Raw genomic sequence first — 22,805 nt, 5'->3', positions numbered from 1 at the left:
TTTTTCTCCTCTACCGTGTCAGGTATTTGTCCTTTGACAATCTTTCGCGAGGTTTTATCACTGTGTTGCTGATGCGTTTGATTGCCTAGTGCGCCAAAGCAAGCAAGAGTAAATTACTAATCTGTGGACGCTCTCACCAGGTTATCACCGGATTAACTCCGACAAAGTCAACAACAAAAGCACCAGCACACCCCAGGGTACGGACATGTAAGCAACCCCATTATTTTCTAATCATGATAGGTTTAAAATTTAAGATTTGCGTTTCTCCATAACTTCCAACTGAAGTCTTTCAGAAACATCGTCACTGTATTAGTTTACATGTGTGATGTTTGTACGTGAGTGTATGCACTGTCGCCTGTGGTTAAGAACAAGGCAGACTGCCCCTGCGACCCCGACTTGGTAAAACTCAAACTCACATGGTGACAGGCTTTCAAAAAGGAGATCACTATTTTCTAGGTCACAGAGGCTGTCTGAAATATACGTACCTAGCCACAGAGACTGTGGTTTGTGTGTGTATATCAATGTGGTCTTACGTATTTGTGTTCGCAACAAAATTTGTCGCAATCTTACCTTAAAACTTCTAAGCCAAAGTTACAGCTGATGTGTTCGCGGACATATATGGTTAAACGTTAAAGCTTAGGGATGGACCATTAGGCCTTGGGGGGGGGTGGTGGTCACAATGAAATTGTGAAAATTTTTTTTTTTACTATTGTAAATTTCTGAAATTTTTTTTTTCCAATTGAGATTAGCTGTGCAAATTTTTTTTTCAGAGTAAATTTTCAGATTTATAATTTTTTTTTCGTTCGTCGCTGTCTGAAGATAAAGAGGGCAAACATGTGGTGCCAAGCACCACAAGCGGCCACGCAAGCGGTCACTGGGAAGAGGTCAGGAGAGGGGTGTCCCCCTGCTGCTGTTGGAGCTTTTGAAAAATAGAGATTAAAATGGTGTTATTTGGTGGCACTTGGGGAGTATTTTTGCGGGGGGAGGTCAGGAGGGGGTGTCCCCCTCCTGCCGTTGGAGCTTTTGAAAAATAGAGATTAAAATGGTGTTATTTGGTGGCACTTGGGGAGTATTTTTGCGGGGGAGGTCAGGAGGGGAGTGTCCCCCCTCCTGCTGTTGGAGCTTTTGAAAAATAGAGACAAAAATGGTGTTATTTGGTGGCACTTTGGGAGCATTTTTTTCGGATTACACATCTTCCTCTGAAACATGGTCTTCTTGCTCCTCAGTAGCTTCGTATAGTTTTGAAAATTGACTATTTTGGTTTCCTGGCTTCCCTTTCTACTGCGTGGTGAAATGCCTACATTCACCCCACCAAACATCATGCATATCTCATGATTTACAATTGATTTTGACAGGCTGAGAAGCTAAAATAAGCTAAATAATATAGTTAAATTTGCATATTTGTGTTTTTAGAGCAATTGTTGCCCTTTTTGATCAAAACATCTAATTCTCTGTAGCAGCATGTCCAAATTGATTGGATGTGTATAGATGTGTTGAATTTCAATATTTGTCTTTTTGGGCAATTTATGCCATTCATGGTCAAAAAATCTGTATTCTCTGAAAGGGCTTGTCCAATTTCTTTGAAATTTGCTACACAAAACGATTAACCATGCAGATTTATTCAGTATTGCTATCGAGAAACTTTTAAAGTTCAACCATTTTGTGTGTTTTTGTGTTGGGATTTGTTGGATAGATGGCATTCTACGTAGTGTATTTTGAATGTTAAAACATGTGTTGCTGTTGTTATTTGAGGCTGTTTTTTGAGAAAAAAGAATTGAAAATGCCTTTTTAAAAGCAAAATAATACATAATGACTTGATATGTTGTTTTATCATTATTGACGTGTTTCTACTTGTTCACCCATTCTTGCATTCATCATTGTAATAAAATGCTGTGAAAAAATGAAACTGATGTGGCCTGCATCTGTTTACCTTGATCTTAAAAGGCAAATACAACTTTCTGTCTTGACAACCATACCATAGTTTCAATGTTTTACCTAGTATACCTGCTTGGTTTGTATGCAGGAAACAGTAGAAAACAGGCTCTATAATTTCATAATTTTCAAGTGATCAGAATACAAAAGTCCTGAAAAGATAAGATAATCACAACTTCAAGTATAAGGGATACAGTCACTCTAAATGTATAAATTAAAATTAAAAATGTGCCGGGAGGATGTATTAAAAATACAGAAAGTTGCTTACTGTCGGTACAATCTAAAAAAAATTCAAAATTTAAAGACTTTTGCAGGTTTTTTTTTACGCCTTGTCTTCTTATTTATTTTTTTTTTATTTTGCAAACTAGTTTTGAAGATTTTTTTTTCCAACTTTCTGCTCTGAAATTTTTTTATCTGTTTTTGACCACCCCCCTCCCAAGATCTAATGGTCCGTCCCTTATACACAGCTTTATTTATTCAAAAGGCGTTTCTTAGAAGAAAAGTTTTTATAGATGTAGTTAGTTTGTTTGATACACACTATATTTTCCCTTCGTTTTTGCTATTGTCAAAATTTTCAAAGTGAAAGAAGTTCATTGGGCTAGGAGGTTAATAATTATGTCATCTATCAGTCAATGGATGTAATTTTACCTCATGTAAGTGTAATAGACTCACTTATTACTTACTTACCATAGGTCTATAGCTTTTATTTGAGACTGGCTTAGCTAACTGCATGGAATATCTTAAACGTTGCAAGACGAAATTTATGTTCTAATTTTGGACTTGTTTTGCAGTGTAGTGGCGAGGTGTGGATGGCATACTCGGCAAACTGACAACTGGCTCAGTTACATATCTAAATCAATTTCTGTAATAAGGCAATATAGTGTAACCGAATTTGATGATACATTATGTGTAGATTTGTCGTGCAGTCATGTTGAAAACTTAATAGGGTTCGGCATACCTGTTATCGGCTCATAGGCAGATTTAACCGATTGTTGTAACTTTCAACATGTAAAAACTATTGAATTAAGTGAACTTGATCGGACTTTAGAGGTCCACTGAGCATTCCTATTCTCCACTATTATGATGGCTTAATGGACATTGCACATTGATAAGTCATCTGCACCTTAGCAAATCATTATTATTACATCTGTCATCTATCTTTTTAGCAAATGTAGACCAAGTACCAGGAGAAGATAATATCTTTGACGATATACTTAATGGGAAAATTACTATTACAGAAATTAAACTGGCACTTGATAATTTGAAAGGTAACAAATCCCCAGGCCCAGATGGTATCCCAAATGAGTTTTATCAAAATGCAAAAGTCAGTCTAATTCCTCTACTGGATTTCATGTTTAATGTTATTTTTGACACCGGTGTGTTTCCAAGTGAATGGAGCAAAGGGATTATCGTACCACTTCACAAGAAAGGTAGTGTTCAAGATCCAAACAATTTCAGAGGTATTACTCTATTAAACTGCTTGGCGAAAATCTTTACTTATATTTTGAACCAGAGATTGGTCAGGTGGGCTGACATGAAAGGTTCTATTACTGAGTGTCAGGCAGGATTTAGACGTGGATTTAGTACTGTTGATAATGTTTTATTCTGCATGTCATGATACAGAAATACCTAACTAAACGAAAGGGCCGTTTCTACTGTTTATTTGTGGATTTCAGTAAAGCCTTTGACTCTGTAAATCATCACCTTTTGTTATATAGACTCTGTGTAGAGGGAGTAGGGGGCAAAATGTACAACATTTTAAAATCTATGTATAATGAAGTTAAATCTTGTGTAAAGGCTAATCAAGGAGTAACCGATTTCTTTCATTGCTCGGTCGGAGTACGGCAAGGCTGTATGTTAAGCCCTTTTCTGTTCTCGCTCTTTATTAATGAGTTAAATGCTATGTTGATGAGTTCAGGATATGGTGGTATTCAACTTACACAAGAATTGTATGATTTGTTTGCTCTTTTATACGCCGATGATGTTGCCATTTTTAGTGATACCCCAATTGGCTTACAAAGACTTATTAGAGTATTGGAATCTTTCTGTCAGAAATGGAAACTTTCTGTAAATATGAATAAGACACAAATTATTGTTTTCCGACGAGGAGGGTAGTTAAAAAAAATGAAAATTGGTTTCTAAATAGACAAAAAATCACTATTGTCAGTTACTACAAATATCTAGGCTTAATGTTATCAAGTAGAAATGTTTGGAGTAAAGCCGTTGGCACGCTAGCAGACCAAGCCAGAAAAGCACTGGGATGTATTTTTCGTATGATTAGAAATACTGGTACCTTACCTTTTAATGAATATTGCAAGCTTTTTGATACAATGATATTTCCAGTTTTGACATACGGAGCAGAATTATGGGGTTATGATATGTATCACTTTGCTGAAAGAGTGCAACTCAAGTATTTTAAAACATTTTTGGGTGTCAAGTCGTCTACCCCTGATGCCTGTATTCTAGGGGATTGTGGGAGACTACCAGTTTATATTTTCACCTATAAAAAAGTCCTTTCATATTGGTTTAAACTTTTGTCAATGCCAGGGAACAGAATAACAAAACATGCCTATGACCTTGCAGTAACACTCGATAAAAGCAACAAAGTGTCCTGGGCATCTCATGTCAAACATCTTTGTATGAACATGGCTTTGGGGAAGTTTGGCTTTGGCAGGGCCCTGGTGATTTCAACCTATTTCTTAATTATTTTATGACAAGAGCAATAGATATGTATAAACAGGAGTGGTTCTCGGATATTTGCAGTAAAAACAAACTTCGTCTGTATTGTAATTTTAAGACTCAGTTTCATACAGAAAATTACATAAGATCAGATATGGACTTTAAACTTAAGAAAGCTCTTGCTTCCCTGAGAATGTGTTGTTTAGGGTTGGAAGTCGAGGAAGGGCGGGCGAAGGGTCTTGAATATGAAGAAAGAATTTGTAGAGTTTGTGGATCCTCCGAGATTGAGGATGAATATCATTTTATTTGTGTTTGCCCTCTGTATCAGAACTTACGTTGTAGATATTTACCCAGGTGGTCATATACATTCCCAACAAATCAAAAATTTTACTCACTTTTGTCATCTTCAAACGGTATGGAAATTTTTAAAATGGCATTATTTGTGTGCAAGGCAACAAAGCTGAGAAATGAATGCCTGTAGATATTGACTGTACTCTCGCTTTCTTACTTTCCATTGTATTTTCCAATTGAAATCTGTAATATGGGCCGGAGGCCTTTAAGAACAATAAATCACATTCTTACATCTGATCATCTATCACATTTGACAGCAATAAATTTGTTCAGAGATCAGAGGTGCATACATTTTCTATAGATTCCGTTATACCACGGACAGTTACATGATGATTTTATAATTCACTTGCACTTTAAACAAAGCATGGCAATTAGATATCCTGGAAGAAATAATTGTCAGCCACCTCATTCAACACTCCAGGTGGCAATATACTATAGGCCCATAGGCCTAAGGCCTCGGGAAATAGCGACGTGTTTCTCATGAGCTAGCTTTGCTTTTCGCCCTCTATCGCCGTTGATTATATACCAGTATTGGTCCTTCAATGTATACTTCAACAGATACAGGTACAAAGAGTAAATATGTATCATATACATTCAAATAATTCTTATTTTATTTTAGCGATGCCATAATACAAAGTGCATGATGTGTATATTCACATGCATATGTACGCACATTAAAACGACTGGGAAAACACCAGAAGCGGAGGTGTTTGAAATGGGAAATATCTCACAACCTTGATCAGTGCTTTGCTTCTCTTGACATTTTCAGCCTACGTCCACGTACGCATTCACGTCAATTCTTGCAGTTCAAAACGCCAGGTTTCCCATCGAACCACAGCAGTCAAAAGGGCCAATCAACTAAACTGATGTCGATGGAATTGTGCACTCTCACACGGAGACTCGAAGTTAGAGGTTGATACTAAGAGTTTAAAATTTACAGCGACACACGTGATTTAGCCTCGAGGACAAGAACCCGAAAGAGAAATAATATTTTTCAGCCTGTCGTGCATGGCTTGTGCCGTTGGTCGAAATTTTATATACATGGATGTCGCAAAGTGTATAAGGGTACCGACGTGGTCGATCTGAGACCCTTGTCCTTCGTATTGCCTGTAGTCCACCACGGCCGTTCTTGGTATTCCTAAATTTTCCTGGTGGAAACTTCTGTAATCGTCGGCTGAAAATAAGTTTGGATGATCATAATATGGCTGGTGCCCAGTGAAAACCTCCGCTAGTACCATGCCGAGGCTCCAAACGTCCTCTGAAAATGTGATCTCATCTGCGCCCAGCAATGATTGTGGCGACTGGTATCGAGGGTTCCCCGAACCACGAAATGGACCAGCCTTAGAGATTTCCGCTGTGGCTCTGCTCACCACAAGCTTGAGATCTAAGTTTTCCGGATTAATCTGAAATGTCAAAATAATTATAGTCATTACCTTGATATATGTTTAACTGATCAATTAATCTACCTGTTGCTCAATTAACCAAAAACCGTCTAAATGCAACTGAACTTTGTCGGTGCGAATTGAAATTTGCTCGGTATGTAAATTCATTAGATTTCGTCATATCTGCGTTAGACAGTACTGTGTGTTGCAATTTGTCTCGATCTAATAGCCATCAGAATTCCTTTAAAGCCTAGTTCATTGTTTTATTTGCATCGCAAAGACTATGTTAGACTTCAAAACAGTTTATTAAAGTAAGTCAACCGAATACACATTTCAGAAGCGTCCTTAATACTTGTCCTAGATAATTCCAGCAATATTGTACGGTTTGTTTCGCATCCTCATCGTGTCGCTGATATGGATTAAAGCACTACATGAACTCAAGAAACACAAAAAATGAGATGAAAGCCATGAAGATATAAGTGAATTTAGGACTTCATCACAAAATATATTCCCTCTAAAAGAAAGACACTGTACTTTTCAAACTAATATCGCCTCTAAGAGAATGACTATATCATCATTATAATTTTCATGTAAACGCTCGTTTTGTCGGACATGCCATGTGTGGACACAGGTAACACACTTTTAATGGTGGCCGCTATTTGTGTGCAGCATTTATAAAAATCAAGTCCTTTCCCATCCAAAAAGTGTCACGTGAAAATCCATCTCCATCCTTTAATAACTGGCGGAAAACTTACAATTACATGACGTGGTTGGATATCTTGATGGATGACGTCATGCTTGTGAAAATAAGCGACGGCGCGACACAGTTGGATGCTTATTTGAAGTTTATCATGTACAGAAAGATTCGCCTACAATAACGCAAAAGAGACAAGTCACAATTTAATGAATATCTTCATTGATTTGTTTTTAAACAAAACTATTATAATAATCTTGTATGTATGTATGTATGTATGTATGTATGTATGTATGTATGTATGTATGTATGTATGTATGTATGTATGTATGTATGTATATGTGAGTATGTGTGCAAGCGTGCGCGCATACATAAAAAAGTAACTGAAAAAATTATCAAATGTTACAGCTAATGCCCCTTTCACTCAAGTATTGTACATTTTCCTGCCCCTTATAAGTTGAATGTAAATTTCTCTCGCAGCTTGGTTTTCTGCAAATACTATGGCCTATGCCTCGATTGCAAAAGGATACAGGTCTTTTATTTGCAATAAATGTCATCAATTAATTCCTTCATTCCTTCATTTGTTCATTCATTCATTCATAAATTTAGAAACACACACGCGAACATACAGATTGTAGTTTCAATCATAGACCAAAGAGGACTTTTCACACAGCAGACGGTATTACGGATGATGGAAGCGGAAATATCGAAATGTCTGTAAAAATTGTCATAACGTACCACCTCTCCATCAAATAGCATCATTTCTAAGGTTTTACCGGCAGCGTACTCCTGGACCAACATAAACAAACAATTGTTGTTTGAAATCAAGCTGTACACCTTAGGGACACACTCGACGGTCCTCAGTAATAGATTGCTACGAAAAGAAGGGAATCAATGTTGTGAAAGCTATGGTATGAATTGAGTTGCACGTATTTCTTTAAACGTAACATAGTTTCTTACTGTGTCACTTCCCCGTATTGGTGTGCTAAACTGAGTGTTGGACACATATTCTAAAAAAATATGATAGGGAAAAGTCGATATCTTTTAAATTTTGTGTTCGAATTACGTTGAATGATCGATCATCTGAGCTAGCTCTACTCACAATTTGCGTATATATAATATGTAAATATGGTAGGTACTACAATAAATTATGTCATCACAGAAGCACGTTCAATTACATCTTCAAGCAGTAAGGGAATGTATATCTCAAGACTGACAATTAAGCAAGTTTCAGTGAGCAGAGAACCGGGCAGAAATGCTCACAAGAAACAACTATAACAGAAGTAATTTGAAATGACAGCGACTTTCTTAACTACGTTCCACTGTCAAAATATGTATATAGGGTTTATTTATTGAAGTTTATTTTGGATTTCTTGAAGGGAATATTAAAGTGAATCAAACTAATGTAATAGCTAATAACCACATTCTTATAGCCTTGAAGCATGTAGTAAACTTAAGAAATATATTGTAAAGTTCAAAAGCGCCGCCCAGGAAAAGCACCAAGGCTCTAGCGCTCTCGGTAGAGCACGCATATAATCTTCTAGAGGTATGTAGATCACCTGATAAGAGCGGTCTGTCTGCTGAAATTCTTCCTGTCCAGTACTTTCACGATGAAGAACTCGGAGTTACATAAAACACGAAATACTTGGGTATCGTGAGCATACTGAGAAACGCATTTGTCGAAGATGCCATCCCTTTCGCGGACAAACTCAAAAATAGATGTTGGCCCTGAAAGTTAACAAATTATCTGTTAGTTACAGCAGAAATTATTCATCGTATAGGGGCCTAAGTGAAGTTGAATTTCTTTAAGGTAGTATGCGCCTCGAAAGTGAAAGACTTAAACTTTAGCTCAAAATTTTCTCAAGGAATCTTTCAACCATTCTCTTTCAAAATCAAGAATAAAAATCGGGGGTCACCATGCAAATTTTGGTACTAGAGAAACAAATTACCAAAGATTTACCGATATTGGAAATTCAAAATGGCTACCATCCATGTGTTAACTCTACTGAGAAAAATAAAAATTTTCGAATTTCGAAAATCTAAGACGGTGAAAAGTTTTCTCACACCAGGACCCCCACAATGAACCCCTACAAGTGGTATATCAGAAGAGAATTGTAAAAGTTTGAGAGTCTGAATGTCTGTCCCCGAGGTGCGTTCTACCTTACGACTAAAATGAAAAATTCCCGAGTAAAAAGTCACATCCATTACTTTTCAAATATAGAAATACCTGGCTGCCCGGTAAGACCACAGATTTTTCCTAATCGAATGCCGAAATAGTGAAATAGCATTAGTACTGAAGGTAAAATGCTACTATATCATCGGCAAACCTTACACGATATATTAAGACAATTCCAGAAGCTGGGCAAGTTTTTTCTTTGATCGCGAACAAACGGTTTCAATAGTGCAATACCTGGAACTTCAATCCATTCCTCTACGTGTTTTATGATTGGTTTCGCTACCGGAACATCTAACTTCTCAGACGCATGCGCCTCATTATCCAGAGAAAGATTGACTGTTTCCTGGTCACCAGGTCTCTCACTTTTGTCATAAATAAAAGAGTACAATTCTCTCCTATCTATGATACTATCAACATCGTTTTGTTTTTCTCTCCTTCCATCGGATTCTTCACCAACTGAGCGCTCGTCTTCATAGATTCCCTACAAAACAAGTGCTGCATCTCTGATCGACGAAGTTTGTATGATTTACATCATAACAGGACATGGAACCCCGCGGTTGAAACGTACAAGTTAGGCCTCAACCATCGTTTCACTTTTAACCGTTTACAGAGTAGGTGAAATTAAAGGACCAGCACTGTGCGGATATGACCATGATTCGATTACTGCAGAACGGAAGATATCTGACATGTCCATGGCATTAAATTTGACAAAGTGATGTAGTGATATCTCTCCGTAGTTACAGTGTACGGTACCTTAAGTTTCAAGGTGTCGTACACCGAAACTACCGACAGGTTCTGGACCACGGCTTTCGCCTTTATTTGCTTTTCGTAACCACCTTTGTTTATCCTACACACTTACTTTGTGACTGTCATCTGCGGAAAATACAATGCCGGTAAGAAAATTCCATACGGTTCGCCGATAGCTGCCTATCTGGTCCATGTATCGATGAAAGTGGTAGGCAAAAAATATGTTCTCCGATCGGAGTTTTTGGAGTTTTCAAGAATTTCTACCGGGCCACCGGTGCTGTTGTCTGAAGATCTGATCATCGGTTATGTTGAAACGAAATGGAATATGTAGAGAAGCATTTGCAATCACCCTTCCGTCAAATAAATACTTTGAATTAACATCAGAACATGGCGTAGAACTTTTGGTTACTATGGTACCAGACTTTTTATCGCGCATTCGCTCATTGGAAGAATGTTCGAGTGAATGATAAATTCGATTCTTTGGAACGACGATGACGTCATGCAACGCCTCGTTATCGCTAAGGCGCTGGAAGGCAGCCAAACCTTACACTGATAATGAAGGAATTTTACAATTGCATGACGATGACGTCATGCAACGCCATGCACTGTTTATGAAGGAATTTTAAATAGTAATATCTGCAGTAACATTTATGTGCAATTTCCGAATTTTACAGTAAATGTAACAATATTAAGAAACAAGTTCTGTGACGTAGGGTCACTATATTATATTGAAGAGCCGTACTATGAACGAAAATTAAGTAGGTGTAGGCCTATAGGAATGTTGATGTGTTGCTGCGTATAAAACCTCACAAATTGGATCATTGTTCAGTCTGTGGATGCATAGATATACAAATATTCCAAACGCGATAAACACATCCAAAAATAGAAATGGATTTTCTACATACACAAACGATTTCTATGAGATCAATAAATTCACAACACGTTTCAATGTGTGTTGTTTGTCCTCAAACGTAACTTTTTATGCATTGTGAATACCATTATTGGATTTCATATGCTGCATGGAAATGCTGAAAACTGGTAAACAAACGAAAGATTTTTTCATATGGAAAGACTTGAAAGAAATAAAATCAATATCGTATAAGAAGAAATCGCGAGGTGAGCGTATGACCCATTTGTTGTGGCATTGTGTGTTTGTATAGCCAAGATGTTAGAAATACATCATGTTTTTGTCCGATAGCTAGGAAGTGAAGTGCAAATCGATGAGAAATGAAACCAAATAGTCGTAGTATTCTTTGCCGTCAGTGCTGTGTTCTATCTTCGTAGTAGCCTGTTGTGCTAAGCTGACAAGTCTCCTGTGAATTTGAGATACACCTTGCACTGTAACTGTACAGTAAGTGTATGTATGTATGTATGTATGTATGTATGTACGTACGTATGTATGTATGTATGTATGTATGTATGTATGTATGTATGTATGTATGTATGTATGTATGTATGTATGTATGTATGTATGTATGTATGTATGTATGTATGTATGTGTGTGTGTGTGTGTGTGTGTGTGTGTGTGTGTGTGTGCGTGCGTGCGTGCGTGCGTGCATGCATGCATGCATGCATGCATGCATGCATGTATGTATGTATGTATGTATGTATGTATGTATGTATGTATGTATGTGTGTGTGTATGTGTGTATGTATATGTGTGTGTATGTATGCAGGTAGGTATAGGTAGATAGGTAGGTAGGAGCTTATGTATGTATTAATGTTTGCACTGATTTAATTTACTTAAGTGTGTGTTTACGTACATGTACATGTTAAACTCATGTATCCGTCATATGCAATGTGAATGCAGAATACGAACGCTGCGAGTATATACGGATGTGTTTGTATGTTACGACGTTGCAGGGATCAAAGGACTCCATAACACACGAACAATACAGAAATGGTCACATGATGTATTTAATTCAATGTACAAACTACAAGTAGAGTAGAAACGGTGGAGGACTCTGGACGTGTTTGCAGTAGTTCGGGTAAGAAGAATGCTGTTTAGCAGATCAAGTGTACACTGAGTATTACTTTCATTTTCTCGACTTATAATTGAGTGTTGCTTGAAACGTACTCCGACAGTTTTTAAACCAAGAGGCGAAGTTAGTATGTCAGCGGTAAGTTAGCATAATTAGGCTGGTTTTTCTCACACGTTTGTTAGTCGACGCTGTTACATATCGAAGAGGTTATGTTTGAAGGTTACAGTTTAGGTGATCAATGCGCGCTTACGTAGCGTCGGCATATTCTTGTTACTGGTGATTTTTTTCGGAATTAGCCGCAAAAACAGAATTAACACACCCCCCTCTGTTGTCAACTCTCTTGCATTTACTGCAGCAGAAAGCCTGTACATGCAAACCCAAGCCTTGTCATTCTGTATTTTAAATGTTTTGGTAGTATAAGTAGAGAAAACTGCGTGTCAGGGGAGTTAAGGCTATCTTCAGCTCCACACTGTAATGTACATGTATTACTTCACGAAAACTGCTGAAGTCCTGGATTTCATGGTGCTCAGTGTCTGACAGTTGGCTTTTTCGATGGGTGTTTAGCTCATGGAGGTAATAGTTACCTCCATGCTGACACTGACAACAATCAGGTGTGTTCGTAACTAGGGTTAAAGTTCAATGCATGGCAGTCCGATCCATTCACTCAATGCACCTCCCATGCGGAACGCGGCATTGTGATCGCAAGGATTGAGGACAAACACCGACAAACAGTACAATGCCTTTAAAACGCAATCACCATAACACCTGGTTTAGCTGACTTACTGCGTCTAATCTATCTTAGGGTGTTCAATAGAACAGTCAATGGATGCAAAGAGTATCATAAATATTTTGAAATAGTCAACGTGGATTGGGTTCCAACCTAGACAGCCTAGACCCTTAGATTACTCGGCCTCGACCTCTTTTCGTTCAGCATTTCTCTGTGCATTTCTGCAGCATAGAGTAGTCACATAATAAAATGTCTTGCGTTCTCTGTTGGGTGTTTGAAGTAGATGACAAAATTTGTATGTAAAAGAAACAAAAGCTAATCCTTCTTCTATGGCTGAAGGAAAGCAAGCAAAGGGAAAGGCTTGTATAGAATGTATATAGGTAGGTATCTAGATAGACCTTTTATATGTATATACATTTACCGGTATATGTATGTATGTATGTATGTATGTATGTAGGTATGTAGGTAGGTAAGTAGGTAGGTAGGTAGGCAGGTATGTATGTATGTATGTATGTATGTATGTATGTATGTATGTATGTATGTATGTATGTATGTATGTATGTATGTATGTATGTATGTATGTATGTATGTATGTATGTATGTATGTACTAGACAGACAGAACACAAGCCATAACAGACGGACCGCTTGGTAACACTCATGTGGCGACTGACATTTATCAATGACGAATCGATGTACTTTCAACAATAGTAATTTTTTTCATATTTTAACTTCATGTTTTCGTCTGTGTAACTTTGTTGTAGAAAGATTAGCAGAATGGATACACCACTCACTGACACGTATGCCATCGATTCGACAGAAATCGCCATCAGTGATCTGCAACTGACTGAGCTTCCGGAAGATCTGAGACAGTTTAATAAGCTTACAAGCCTCGATCTGAGAAATAATCGACTGTCCAGTTTACCGATTTCGTTTGCAGAAGATCATCCGGTGCTCCGTTCGGTTGACTTGTCAGGCAACGAGTTCACCGAAATACCCCGTGAACTGAACGCGGAGTGTCTGAGCCGTCTAGTGGTGTCCGAAAACAGGATCAGCGTCATTCGGGAAGACATCAACGACCTGTTCAACCTAGAGGATCTGGACTTATCACGAAATGAACTCTCGGGTGTTTCCGCGTCACTATCAAACCTTGGCGAGCTGAAGACGCTGATTGTGCGCGAAAACAAGCTAGCGACCCTGCCTACAGAAATAGGTCGCCTGGGAAAACTTGACACCCTGGATTTGTCCAATAACGAAATCGTGGACATCCCGCCGGCAATTTTGAATTTAAGTACATTGGTGTACCTGTACATAAAATACAACGACGTAAAAACGCTGCCATCGGAATTCGGACAACTAAACAGATTAAAAGTACTGGATTTATCCAACAACTCAATGGATGTCTTGCCACTGGCTTTATGTGATTGCCTTACTCTGGAAGATCTTAATATCAGTGGCAATCTTCTTAAAAGTCTGCCAGAGGAATTGAAGAAATTGGAAAGATTAAAGATATTAGACTTGTCAAGTAATGACTTCGACGAAGTACCATCAGCTGTCTTTGATATAAGAAACTTGCAGTACCTGTACATGAACGAAAATCGGCTGAAACGTCTGCCTTCAGCGATACAGCGACTTTCCAAACTGCAGTTCTTATCCGTCTACGGCAACTTGATAGAAGTGATGCCGCCCTCTGTAGGCAATATGCAACAGTTGGTGAGCCTTAACATGGATGGTAATAAATTGAGAGAGATTCCTGTTGAGATTAAGAACATTGCATCCTTACAGATAGTTCACTTGTCTAACTGTCAACTGCAAGACATGCCTGAGGCAATATTCTCCCTTAACAACTTAAGAGAACTTTACTTCTGTGAGAACGCTTTAACTTCTGTTCCACCCAGTATTGGTGAGTATTCGATTTCTGTAGACCGGGATAACAATATTTGCATAAATTGATGACAGGATAACAATGTTTGCATAAGTAATAAAGGAGGCAAATTGATGACACGATAACAATATTTGCATAAACAAAAGTGGCAAAGTGTTAACAGAAAAGTTTGCTTAAAAATCGTTTAAAGGCGGAGCCTCCCTTTAAAAGGGCGCCAACCTATGGCGGCGTTCACTGTGTAAGTGGACACCAAACAGGCAACATGAGGGCACACGCTCCAGAAAATGCCACTTTTTAGTTTTTTCCGACCGCAAAAACGCTGACAGACTGCCAAGCGGTCAGCATGAAGCTGCTGCTGATCAAACTCTGTGGTTATATTCAAATTCTAACGTGACTGGAAGACGTTTTTTAAGGAAATTCGAGTGTGGTGCTGGGGAATAAATGACCATTTGCAATTTGAACCGACCGTCAATCACACGGTTATATAAGCTCTATTTGCAGGATTAGCAAAATGTAACAAAAGATTGAAATCAGTTTGTGTAATTAATGTAATAGAAATCAAACATCTTACTGGCCATGTATTTGACTAGGAGGAGAACTCCACTAATGCGAAAACCTGGGATTGAAAAGTGCCGTTTAAATTGATCGTCTGTCAATCTGTCTGTCTGCGTGTCTGCCGGTCGGTCGTGTCAGTCAGTCTGGCGATCAGTCTGTCTGTCAGTCGGTCAACAGTGCGGTAGTACTCGATAGGCTGATCGGAACGCCCTGTTGATTGACTGTAGAGATGATGCTGTCTGTCTGTCTGACTGTCTGTCCGTCGCTGAGACTGCCTGTCTGTCAGTCGGTTTTTCTGTCAGTCCAAAGTGATAAAAGCTGAAAATGTCTGTCAGTATGCCTGCGTTTTTTCCCAACACTGGTAATCTGGTAGTCGATACCCAGTGACTACACACGGAATCTCTTAACACCCACACCATGATTCTTGATAAGCCACGGTGAATGACACAACGATAATTTCCCCTTCAAGTTGTATATATAGAGCTTTGTTCCAACGGTCTTTGGCGACATAACTTTTACGAGAGGATGTTTTGATGTACTAAAATTATTCTTATCCTTACTAACCATCACTGCCATTGTATGGAAATGTTTTTCAGTTAGAGTAAATTAAATATGGATCTCTATATTTCTACTGAATTAATCATCGGGTTTAAAGGTTCAATTTCTGTAACTTTTTAAGGAACATTTGGTAGGTTTTTTCTATTTTGAAAAATATTGTTTCTTTGTGTACTTTGAAGTCAAGTTGGCATTCCTTGTGTTCAACTTGTCATCTCAGCCTGTAAGGATGTGTGTCGTGTACGATCTTATCGTTGACAGCCGAATATTAGCGCGGACTGCAAATGCACCTGTTGAAAGTGCATTGTTTGGTGTACACGATGCATTGTGTCGGCACGTCAATACTTGTAGCCTCTTAAATTAAACATACTTTAAGAAGGAAAATACAGAAATGTGCTTGCTTTATTGAACTAAAAATAACAAAAAATGTTGGTCTGTAAATTTCGAAATGAACATTCACATACATAAGTTTTTAATCTCTTTTATTGAAGTGTCACTTAATATTTCATCGAACAATTACATTTATTTTGGCGACGTGAAACGTGGCTGAGATTTTACTAAGATTGGATGAATGTCAGTTTTTCAACCTGGAATACAATTTGAGAATTAGCACTCTCATGGATGCAGATGTATTATTGTTTAACGTTTTATCGTCACTTTCTAGACTTGCTATAATTTTTCCCAATGCAGGATATCTTCAGACATTGAAAACATGTGATCTTCACGGAAATCACTTGCAAACCTTGCCAGAAGAGATCGGACGGCTGAGGGCGCTGCTCGTCCTAGACCTCAGCCATAACAAATTCGACGAGATTCCGCAATCTGTAACTTCACTTAACAGCCTTGAAGAGCTCAACTTTGACCATAATAATTTGGAAGATCTCCCCGAACATATTGGCGAACTGTCCAACTTGAAGTACCTCTCCTTTAATCACAACAAACTGACCAACAACGCTGTGGAACACGTCTCCAAGTTACACGGTCTGAGGACGCTGGAGGTCATTGGCAATGAAATCACCGAAGTACCGCCGAATGTCGAATCCATTACAGTTGGCATCAAGGATAAGGACTCGTTGCTAAACAATATCCAAGACGAGGAACATAGTGATAGTGACACCGGTAAGAACCGTCACTTACTTCATCTCCTCCCTTTTGTTTGCTTGTTTTTCTGTCTGTCTGTCTGTCTGTCTGTCTGTCTATGTCTTAATGTCTGTCTGTCTGTCTGTATTCTGCCTGACGTGTGTCTTTGCACTCGCTCGCCTGCCAGTCCATCTCACATTCTTCTACAACACATTTTTTTCAAATACAGCGCACTGAATTCTTCAAAATGTCCCTTTTCGATACATTTAACTTGACATGTTAGCCTGGGTGTCTCAATTCGCTTCCACGATCTATTTCGAGACTTCAAAGTCAAATTAAGCTTATTTATATATTATTTAAGCTTATTCCAGGCGCTATGATGCCATTGAAATGTATCTCATAATGTCTTCTTGTAAATTTGTCGTGGTCAGAGTTGCTTGTGACCTTATGCACGGTGGCCACTGTGTGGCATGCATTAGGCCACAGAGCGGCCGCCGTTCGACTGTGGTCCTTGTCGTGGTCTTCGCATATCTTTAGCACAGAACGTTGGTTGTATTAAGTTAACATTGTTTTGCAAATTGTCACCTTGCCTTACAGCGGAAACGGACGAAATCAAAGGAAGCGCTGATGAACTTGACAGAGGGCGCGCCGAATCAGCCGAGGAGAACAACGATGCGTTAGAGTGACATGTCACATGCTGGCCAGGTGAGTTTCATTCATCGAGTATTTGCGTTATATTTAGTCAATGAGGTCGCCAGCTGCTGTTGCCGAAGTCTCGGGGAGTCACATGGTTAAATGTGCGTAGTTGTCATTATGGCAACGACTGCAGCAATCTTCGGTGAAGAAATCGAAATTACGACAATGGTTAGCCTCGCGTACGATGCTGTGTGTTCCCTGCGTTGTACCCCCATACAGCAATACAACGCCGGAAACACACAGCATCGTAGGCAAGGCTAGACAAAGGTATGATCCTTCACGGTAACTATTCAGATGTGTACCCTCTTGTGGGCAACAAAGGAGATGAAGTACTGTGATCAAGTACTCTCCAGAAATGCATTTTGGATGTAACGGAGATCAGACAAAATGACCTAAATCCGACTAAATGTACCTTCATCAATAAGTCTAGAACTAGAATTCACCCCTTCACAATAACACGGTTCTCCTGGCTGAAAATTGAAAATCTTTGCTGAAGGAAAGTCAATTTCAGCACGGAATCAATGAAAACAACTGGTCATTTGTTTCAGAACTGAAAAGTACCCAATTCCAGGCGCTTAATTAAATACATCGTATTCTTCTATGAATTTTGTCATTGTTTTCTATTTTCTTCCTCGTACCCATTCACCTATCCTGTAAAAAGCCAGCACGGTGAGAGAGAGAGAGAGAGAGAGAGAGAGAGAGAGAGAGAGAGAGAGAGAGAGAGAGAGAGAGAGAGAGAGAACATTGTCTAATACATTCCTTTTATCCTTTCTGCTCAGAAGCTATGAAGAAAACAACGTTCGCCGTACATCGAGAGAATGGAGTCAAAAATCTTCACATGTGAAAAGCACCAAGTATCTATGAGTTCTTGCTGGATGAACACAGGAATGTTTTGTACGGGGATTTTCACCGCACGGATTCACGTTCCTCTATACCACTCTGCATGTTTTTTTCTGCAACTGCTCGCATTCAACGCCCCATGGCAATTCTTATACGACCGCAAGATTTTTTAAACACTCTCAAACAGAGTAGGGATGACAAGATTTAAACTAGGAACAAGCTAAGATTAAAATTTACAGGACATCTACTAATCTGGGCAAGCTTAAGAGTTTGCCTTGACGGACTTGACTTAATGGGCCACTATTTGAAAAAAGTCTCAATTTTGACGTTCAAATGTATGAAAGTTCCTCATCTCCAATATTTGTCTTCTTTATTCATCATTCAGTGCATTGTGTATGTAGACAAGGACTGTTTTAAATTCTCTACGACCAAGATATCCAACTGCACCACCAACTGAAACAAACAAACAAACAAACAAACAAAAACGTCTGCACATCTTTAATTTTTTTTCTTGAAAAAAAGCGAAAGTTCCCCTGTAAGCTCTTTTTTGGTTTATTGATTCTTTTTTTTCCTAAGTTGCTCCTGTGAGAGCCGCTATCAAAATAATGTAGAGGTAAGTCGGACGCTTAATAAAGTGTAAATCTGACCAATATTTCGTCGGAGGTACAGAATGGTGAATGGTGTTCAAAATGTTCCACAGACTGTTGCAAGTTCGTGGCAAATGCGTGTTTACCCGTCCAACAGGAGAGTTATTTCTGATCAAGATCACAGCACACGGTCAACCATAGTTGCATTCGCTTCACCTTGGACAAAGATTTCCCGAACCCTATAATAGCTCCATTGGCATTACTATATATATGCTTTTTATTTTCATTGTTTTCATTCTGTCTTTAAAACACAGTTTCTTGGTGATTCGATCTCCCTAAAATTATGCAAAAACACATTGTTTCTGACTCGTGAATGCGGGGACACTTGTGTCATGCCCGATGCTATTGTTGACAACAGAATATTTGTCCAAATTGATTTTTGTTTTATAGTACACTAGCACTACTGTTGCACAGAATACGTTGTGTTTACGAGGCTAATATACTCAACATACACTTAAGAGGGAAATATTATGCCATAACTTGGTGAACAGAATGACAATAATAGAAATTTCGACAAAAGTTAGCAGTTATGGTTGCCTTATATGTAACTAGGATAAATCACAATTCGGCACTCTGCTTTTTTATACTAGTGACATTTTGGGAGTCAAAGCATCGCTTGAAGACAAAAATAACTGAAGAGGAATAGCACAAAGACAGGCGAACAACAGACTGAGTCCCCTGGCACTGTTAATACATTCTATTGAAGGCGTGGGATTGACACAGAATAAACATAGCGACCAGAGATCACCTTGTTTGTTGAGGATCACCATCAACAATAGCCCTGTCATTGTATGTCGAACAAAAATATTAGAAAGTGGGACGCGGCCATGAACAATGGTGTTCAATCTGGTGAAATGTTTACCTGTTACTTCCGTTTAGATTTCCCAATGCATTGCATTCGACATTGAACGGGAAAAAAGCGCTAAACAGTAATTTTCCTCCTCAAATCTGGACTCACACTGTACCGACCATTTGCCCGCTTTCGGGGAATTCCACTTGTGATTAAGCAACCACCCAGGAACAATAGTTTAGCTAGTGCGCGCACGTTAGAAAAACCAACTGAGATAATATTTTAGTTTCATTACCCCTTCAAACTTTCATACTTTATGGCAGAAATCGCGATGAAAAGAAGCTCTGCAAGGTTTTAAAGGAAAATAAAGAAATTTTGAACATGAACTTTGTGATGATGAGGTCACTGTCCCTTGATGACCGATTAATTGGAAGATTGTAGATAATCTAGAATGTCACGTGAAAGGTCAGGCTGACTACTAATAGTGTATTTTGGTGCCGTAATTCACATAATGAAAGGATCTTTCCAGGACTCTTCCTTGCTTGCATACAAGTGATGGTTATTCTAGAATTGTTGTGTAATTATTTTAATTAATGAAGTAGTAGATTTGTCAAAAGAAAGCGTTTTGGGACCAACACATGGTGTTAAGTAGATTTGGACAGAGTTTGGGTTTTCGTTCGTCAGATAGACTTCATTGTGGCGAGCTAGCTTCAGTCGAGCCCTTAACGAGAGAGAGAGAGAGAGAGAGAGAGAGAGAGAGAGAGAGAGAGAGAGAGAGAGAGAGAGAGAGAGAGAGAGAGAGAGAGAGAGAGAGAGAGAGAGAGAGAGAGAGAGAGAGAGAGAGATTTCTTGTCCGGTGCCTGTCGTGACTCGGTATCATTTAGAGATTGTTTTAGAGGACCAGAGTATACCTTAGCCGAGTTCAATTACGCTTTAAACTGTTTTGTAACTTCTTATTCAACTTTAGAACCTCATCCCCTAGTTGTATTTATCAGTTTCGATAAATATGTTCTGCATGAAAATTTCTGAATTCGCCCGTCTATTTAGTTTTTGGTTCGTTACAGGGACCGTGTTTGTAACGTTTGATAGCAAATTTCCTATTTTTGTTGATATAAACATCAACTTTGTTTTCTAAAGTATGTTGAAATAAAAATTATTCGCATGGTCATCATAGTACATTGTATCATGCAATGTTATTGTTGTATAAATGGCTTGAATTGTAGGCAATACAGAAATTTAGTTGTCAACATAAACTCTGTACGTCACGCATACAAAAGTTGTAGTAGTCACGTGGAAATGTAGGCATTTCGATATGATTATATTGGTTAACGTTGAACAAGAAACTATTTACATTGGGAACAAATCTGGTGGAAACACATTCAACAGTTACAGCAAATGAAGCTCGCATAGCTCCATAAGGCCATTTAAAGAAAATTCTTTGTTTGCTGTCCTTGGATACTCGAAAATCTACCAGCCAGCCAGCCAGCCAGCCAAAAAACAAACAAACAAACAAAACACTGAAAAAATTACGCAACTTAGATAAATCCCATAAACTTTAACTTTTTAATCAGTTTATTGGTCATAAGTATAAAACCTCAAATATTACATTTAAAACGCAGTGTTTCTTGTGCTCTGCATTAAAAACACATTGAAAGCAATGCTTGGAAACACAAGTTATACTTATATACGTACAACAAGCATAGTTATAGTTAGGTGACTGTGAGCCTGAACAAAATTTACATAATAAACAATGTCAATAAACATCACAAGTGTACACAATGTACCACATGTACAGTGTCACAGTAACCAACTGGTTGTTTTGACATTTACACTATGAATTTCAAAAAGTTGAGGCAGAACAAAAAGTGTTTTTTCAACACTGAAAATTTCAAACATTAAACTGCAAAAGTTACTGAGTATAACAAAGTAAAGTTGACTCTCAGAATATAAATGCTAAACATGTTGGTAAAGTTGAAACTACTGTCTCTTCATACGATTACATTTTTTGTAGTAAGAAGAGTGGGTGGCTGAACAAATCATAACAGCCTTGAGTACAAATCCTCCTTTAAGTGTCCCACTAGTCAAATAATACCAGTCCTGAGCATAGTTCCTGTTGAGTTAAATGCTCCGTCAGCTGTAACTTTTGGCTATCAATTCTGAATTCTGTGTCTCAGCTAGTTTTTATCTTACTTCCCCTTGCATACTAAAATGCCTAGAATTCTACCTGTCAAGTTAGCCTATGTATAGCCATTGATACTTTTGACAACTTAATAGCAATGATAACGAATGACGCCATTTTTCTTACATTAATATGCAAAAATAAACATTCGTCCGCATTTCCCGCAAGAACAACGAAAATATTACACCGGCTAGTGTTACAATGGATATTAAAGTCACACTAATTTATGGCTTAGACTACAAGCTGCAACAACAGCAACGCATGAAGACAAGGAAATTTGTCCGAATTTCAAGCAGTAATGTCGGATGTCGCGCGTGCTGCTATATTCGGTAACAGACCTGAGATCGCGATCAGCAGCGTTTTCAATAATAGCAATGTATGCTGTATTGATAAGCTGAATACTGAAAATTTCATCACTCCAAGGATTTTAAACAGAATCTTATAGTTGATACACAGAACAAAAATACTGAAAAAAGTCGAACAACTGCACTCGAACTATTTGGCGCATTCAATAACGAACATTTTAGTGTATCTGCTAGATTTGGTTCAAGTCTGTGATTTGTGAATATTTGAGTAGGGTGAACGCGATGATTTGTGTTCTATTTTCATATGAAATGCATGAGTGGGGTGAACACTATACAGGGGAGTTCTCTCCCGGATCTGGCAGAAACTAACTCACTACTGCACAGACTCAAAGGTAACGCGTTCAATCGCTGACCCGGGCTACCTAATTCTTAAAGATTTGTATGAAATAGGAGATACACAAGATGATTTTAACAATTCATCGACTTGAACCAAGTCTATGTACCTGCTTGCCCCGATGCAGATCCAATATCGTGATCAATCGCGGATTTGAATCGATTGTTGTGCACATCGCTTCAAAAAGTTGATGGAAATTCTGTTCCGTTCCA

At 38.4% G+C, this 22,805-nt stretch overlaps 1 protein-coding gene across 2 annotated transcripts; it reads left to right on the top strand.

The window, feature by feature from the left end:
- The first annotated feature begins 11,857 nt into the window (after nt 1–11,857).
- LOC139143721 (leucine-rich repeat protein soc-2-like) lies at nt 11,858–18,951 on the top strand. 2 transcript variants are annotated; one of them, XM_070714255.1, is made up of 5 exons: nt 11,858–11,948; nt 13,432–14,570; nt 16,353–16,781; nt 17,340–17,447; nt 18,218–18,951. In XM_070714255.1, the coding sequence occupies exons 2-4, from the start codon at nt 13,445–13,447 to the stop codon at nt 17,426–17,428; spliced, it is 1,644 nt and encodes a 547-aa protein (XP_070570356.1). In that variant the 5' UTR covers nt 11,858–11,948; nt 13,432–13,444; the 3' UTR covers nt 17,429–17,447; nt 18,218–18,951. The 2 variants fall into 2 exon arrangements, with proteins under 2 accessions (XP_070570356.1, XP_070570357.1); XM_070714256.1 differs by having other exon boundaries at nt 11,897–12,080.
- The last annotated feature ends 3,854 nt before the right edge of the window (nt 18,952–22,805 follow it).

Source organism: Ptychodera flava, chromosome 11 (assembly GCF_041260155.1).
Source record: "Ptychodera flava strain L36383 chromosome 11, AS_Pfla_20210202, whole genome shotgun sequence".
Classification (NCBI taxonomy): Eukaryota; Metazoa; Hemichordata; class Enteropneusta; family Ptychoderidae; genus Ptychodera; species Ptychodera flava.
The sequence above is the reverse complement of the archived record's forward strand: the minus strand, read 5'-3'. Positions and strand labels throughout refer to the sequence as shown.

Bases quoted from the DNA above. Each gene is read 5' to 3' on its own strand.
- LOC139143721 (XM_070714255.1), top strand. From the start codon at position 13,445: ATGGATACACCACTCACTGACACGTATGCCATCGATTCGACAGAAATC. The intron at 14,571-16,352 runs GTGAGTATTCGA...TTCCCAATGCAG, and splicing joins TTCTGTTCCACCCAGTATTG to GATATCTTCAGACATTGAAA. The intron at 16,782-17,339 runs GTAAGAACCGTC...CTTGCCTTACAG, and splicing joins ACATAGTGATAGTGACACCG to CGGAAACGGACGAAATCAAA.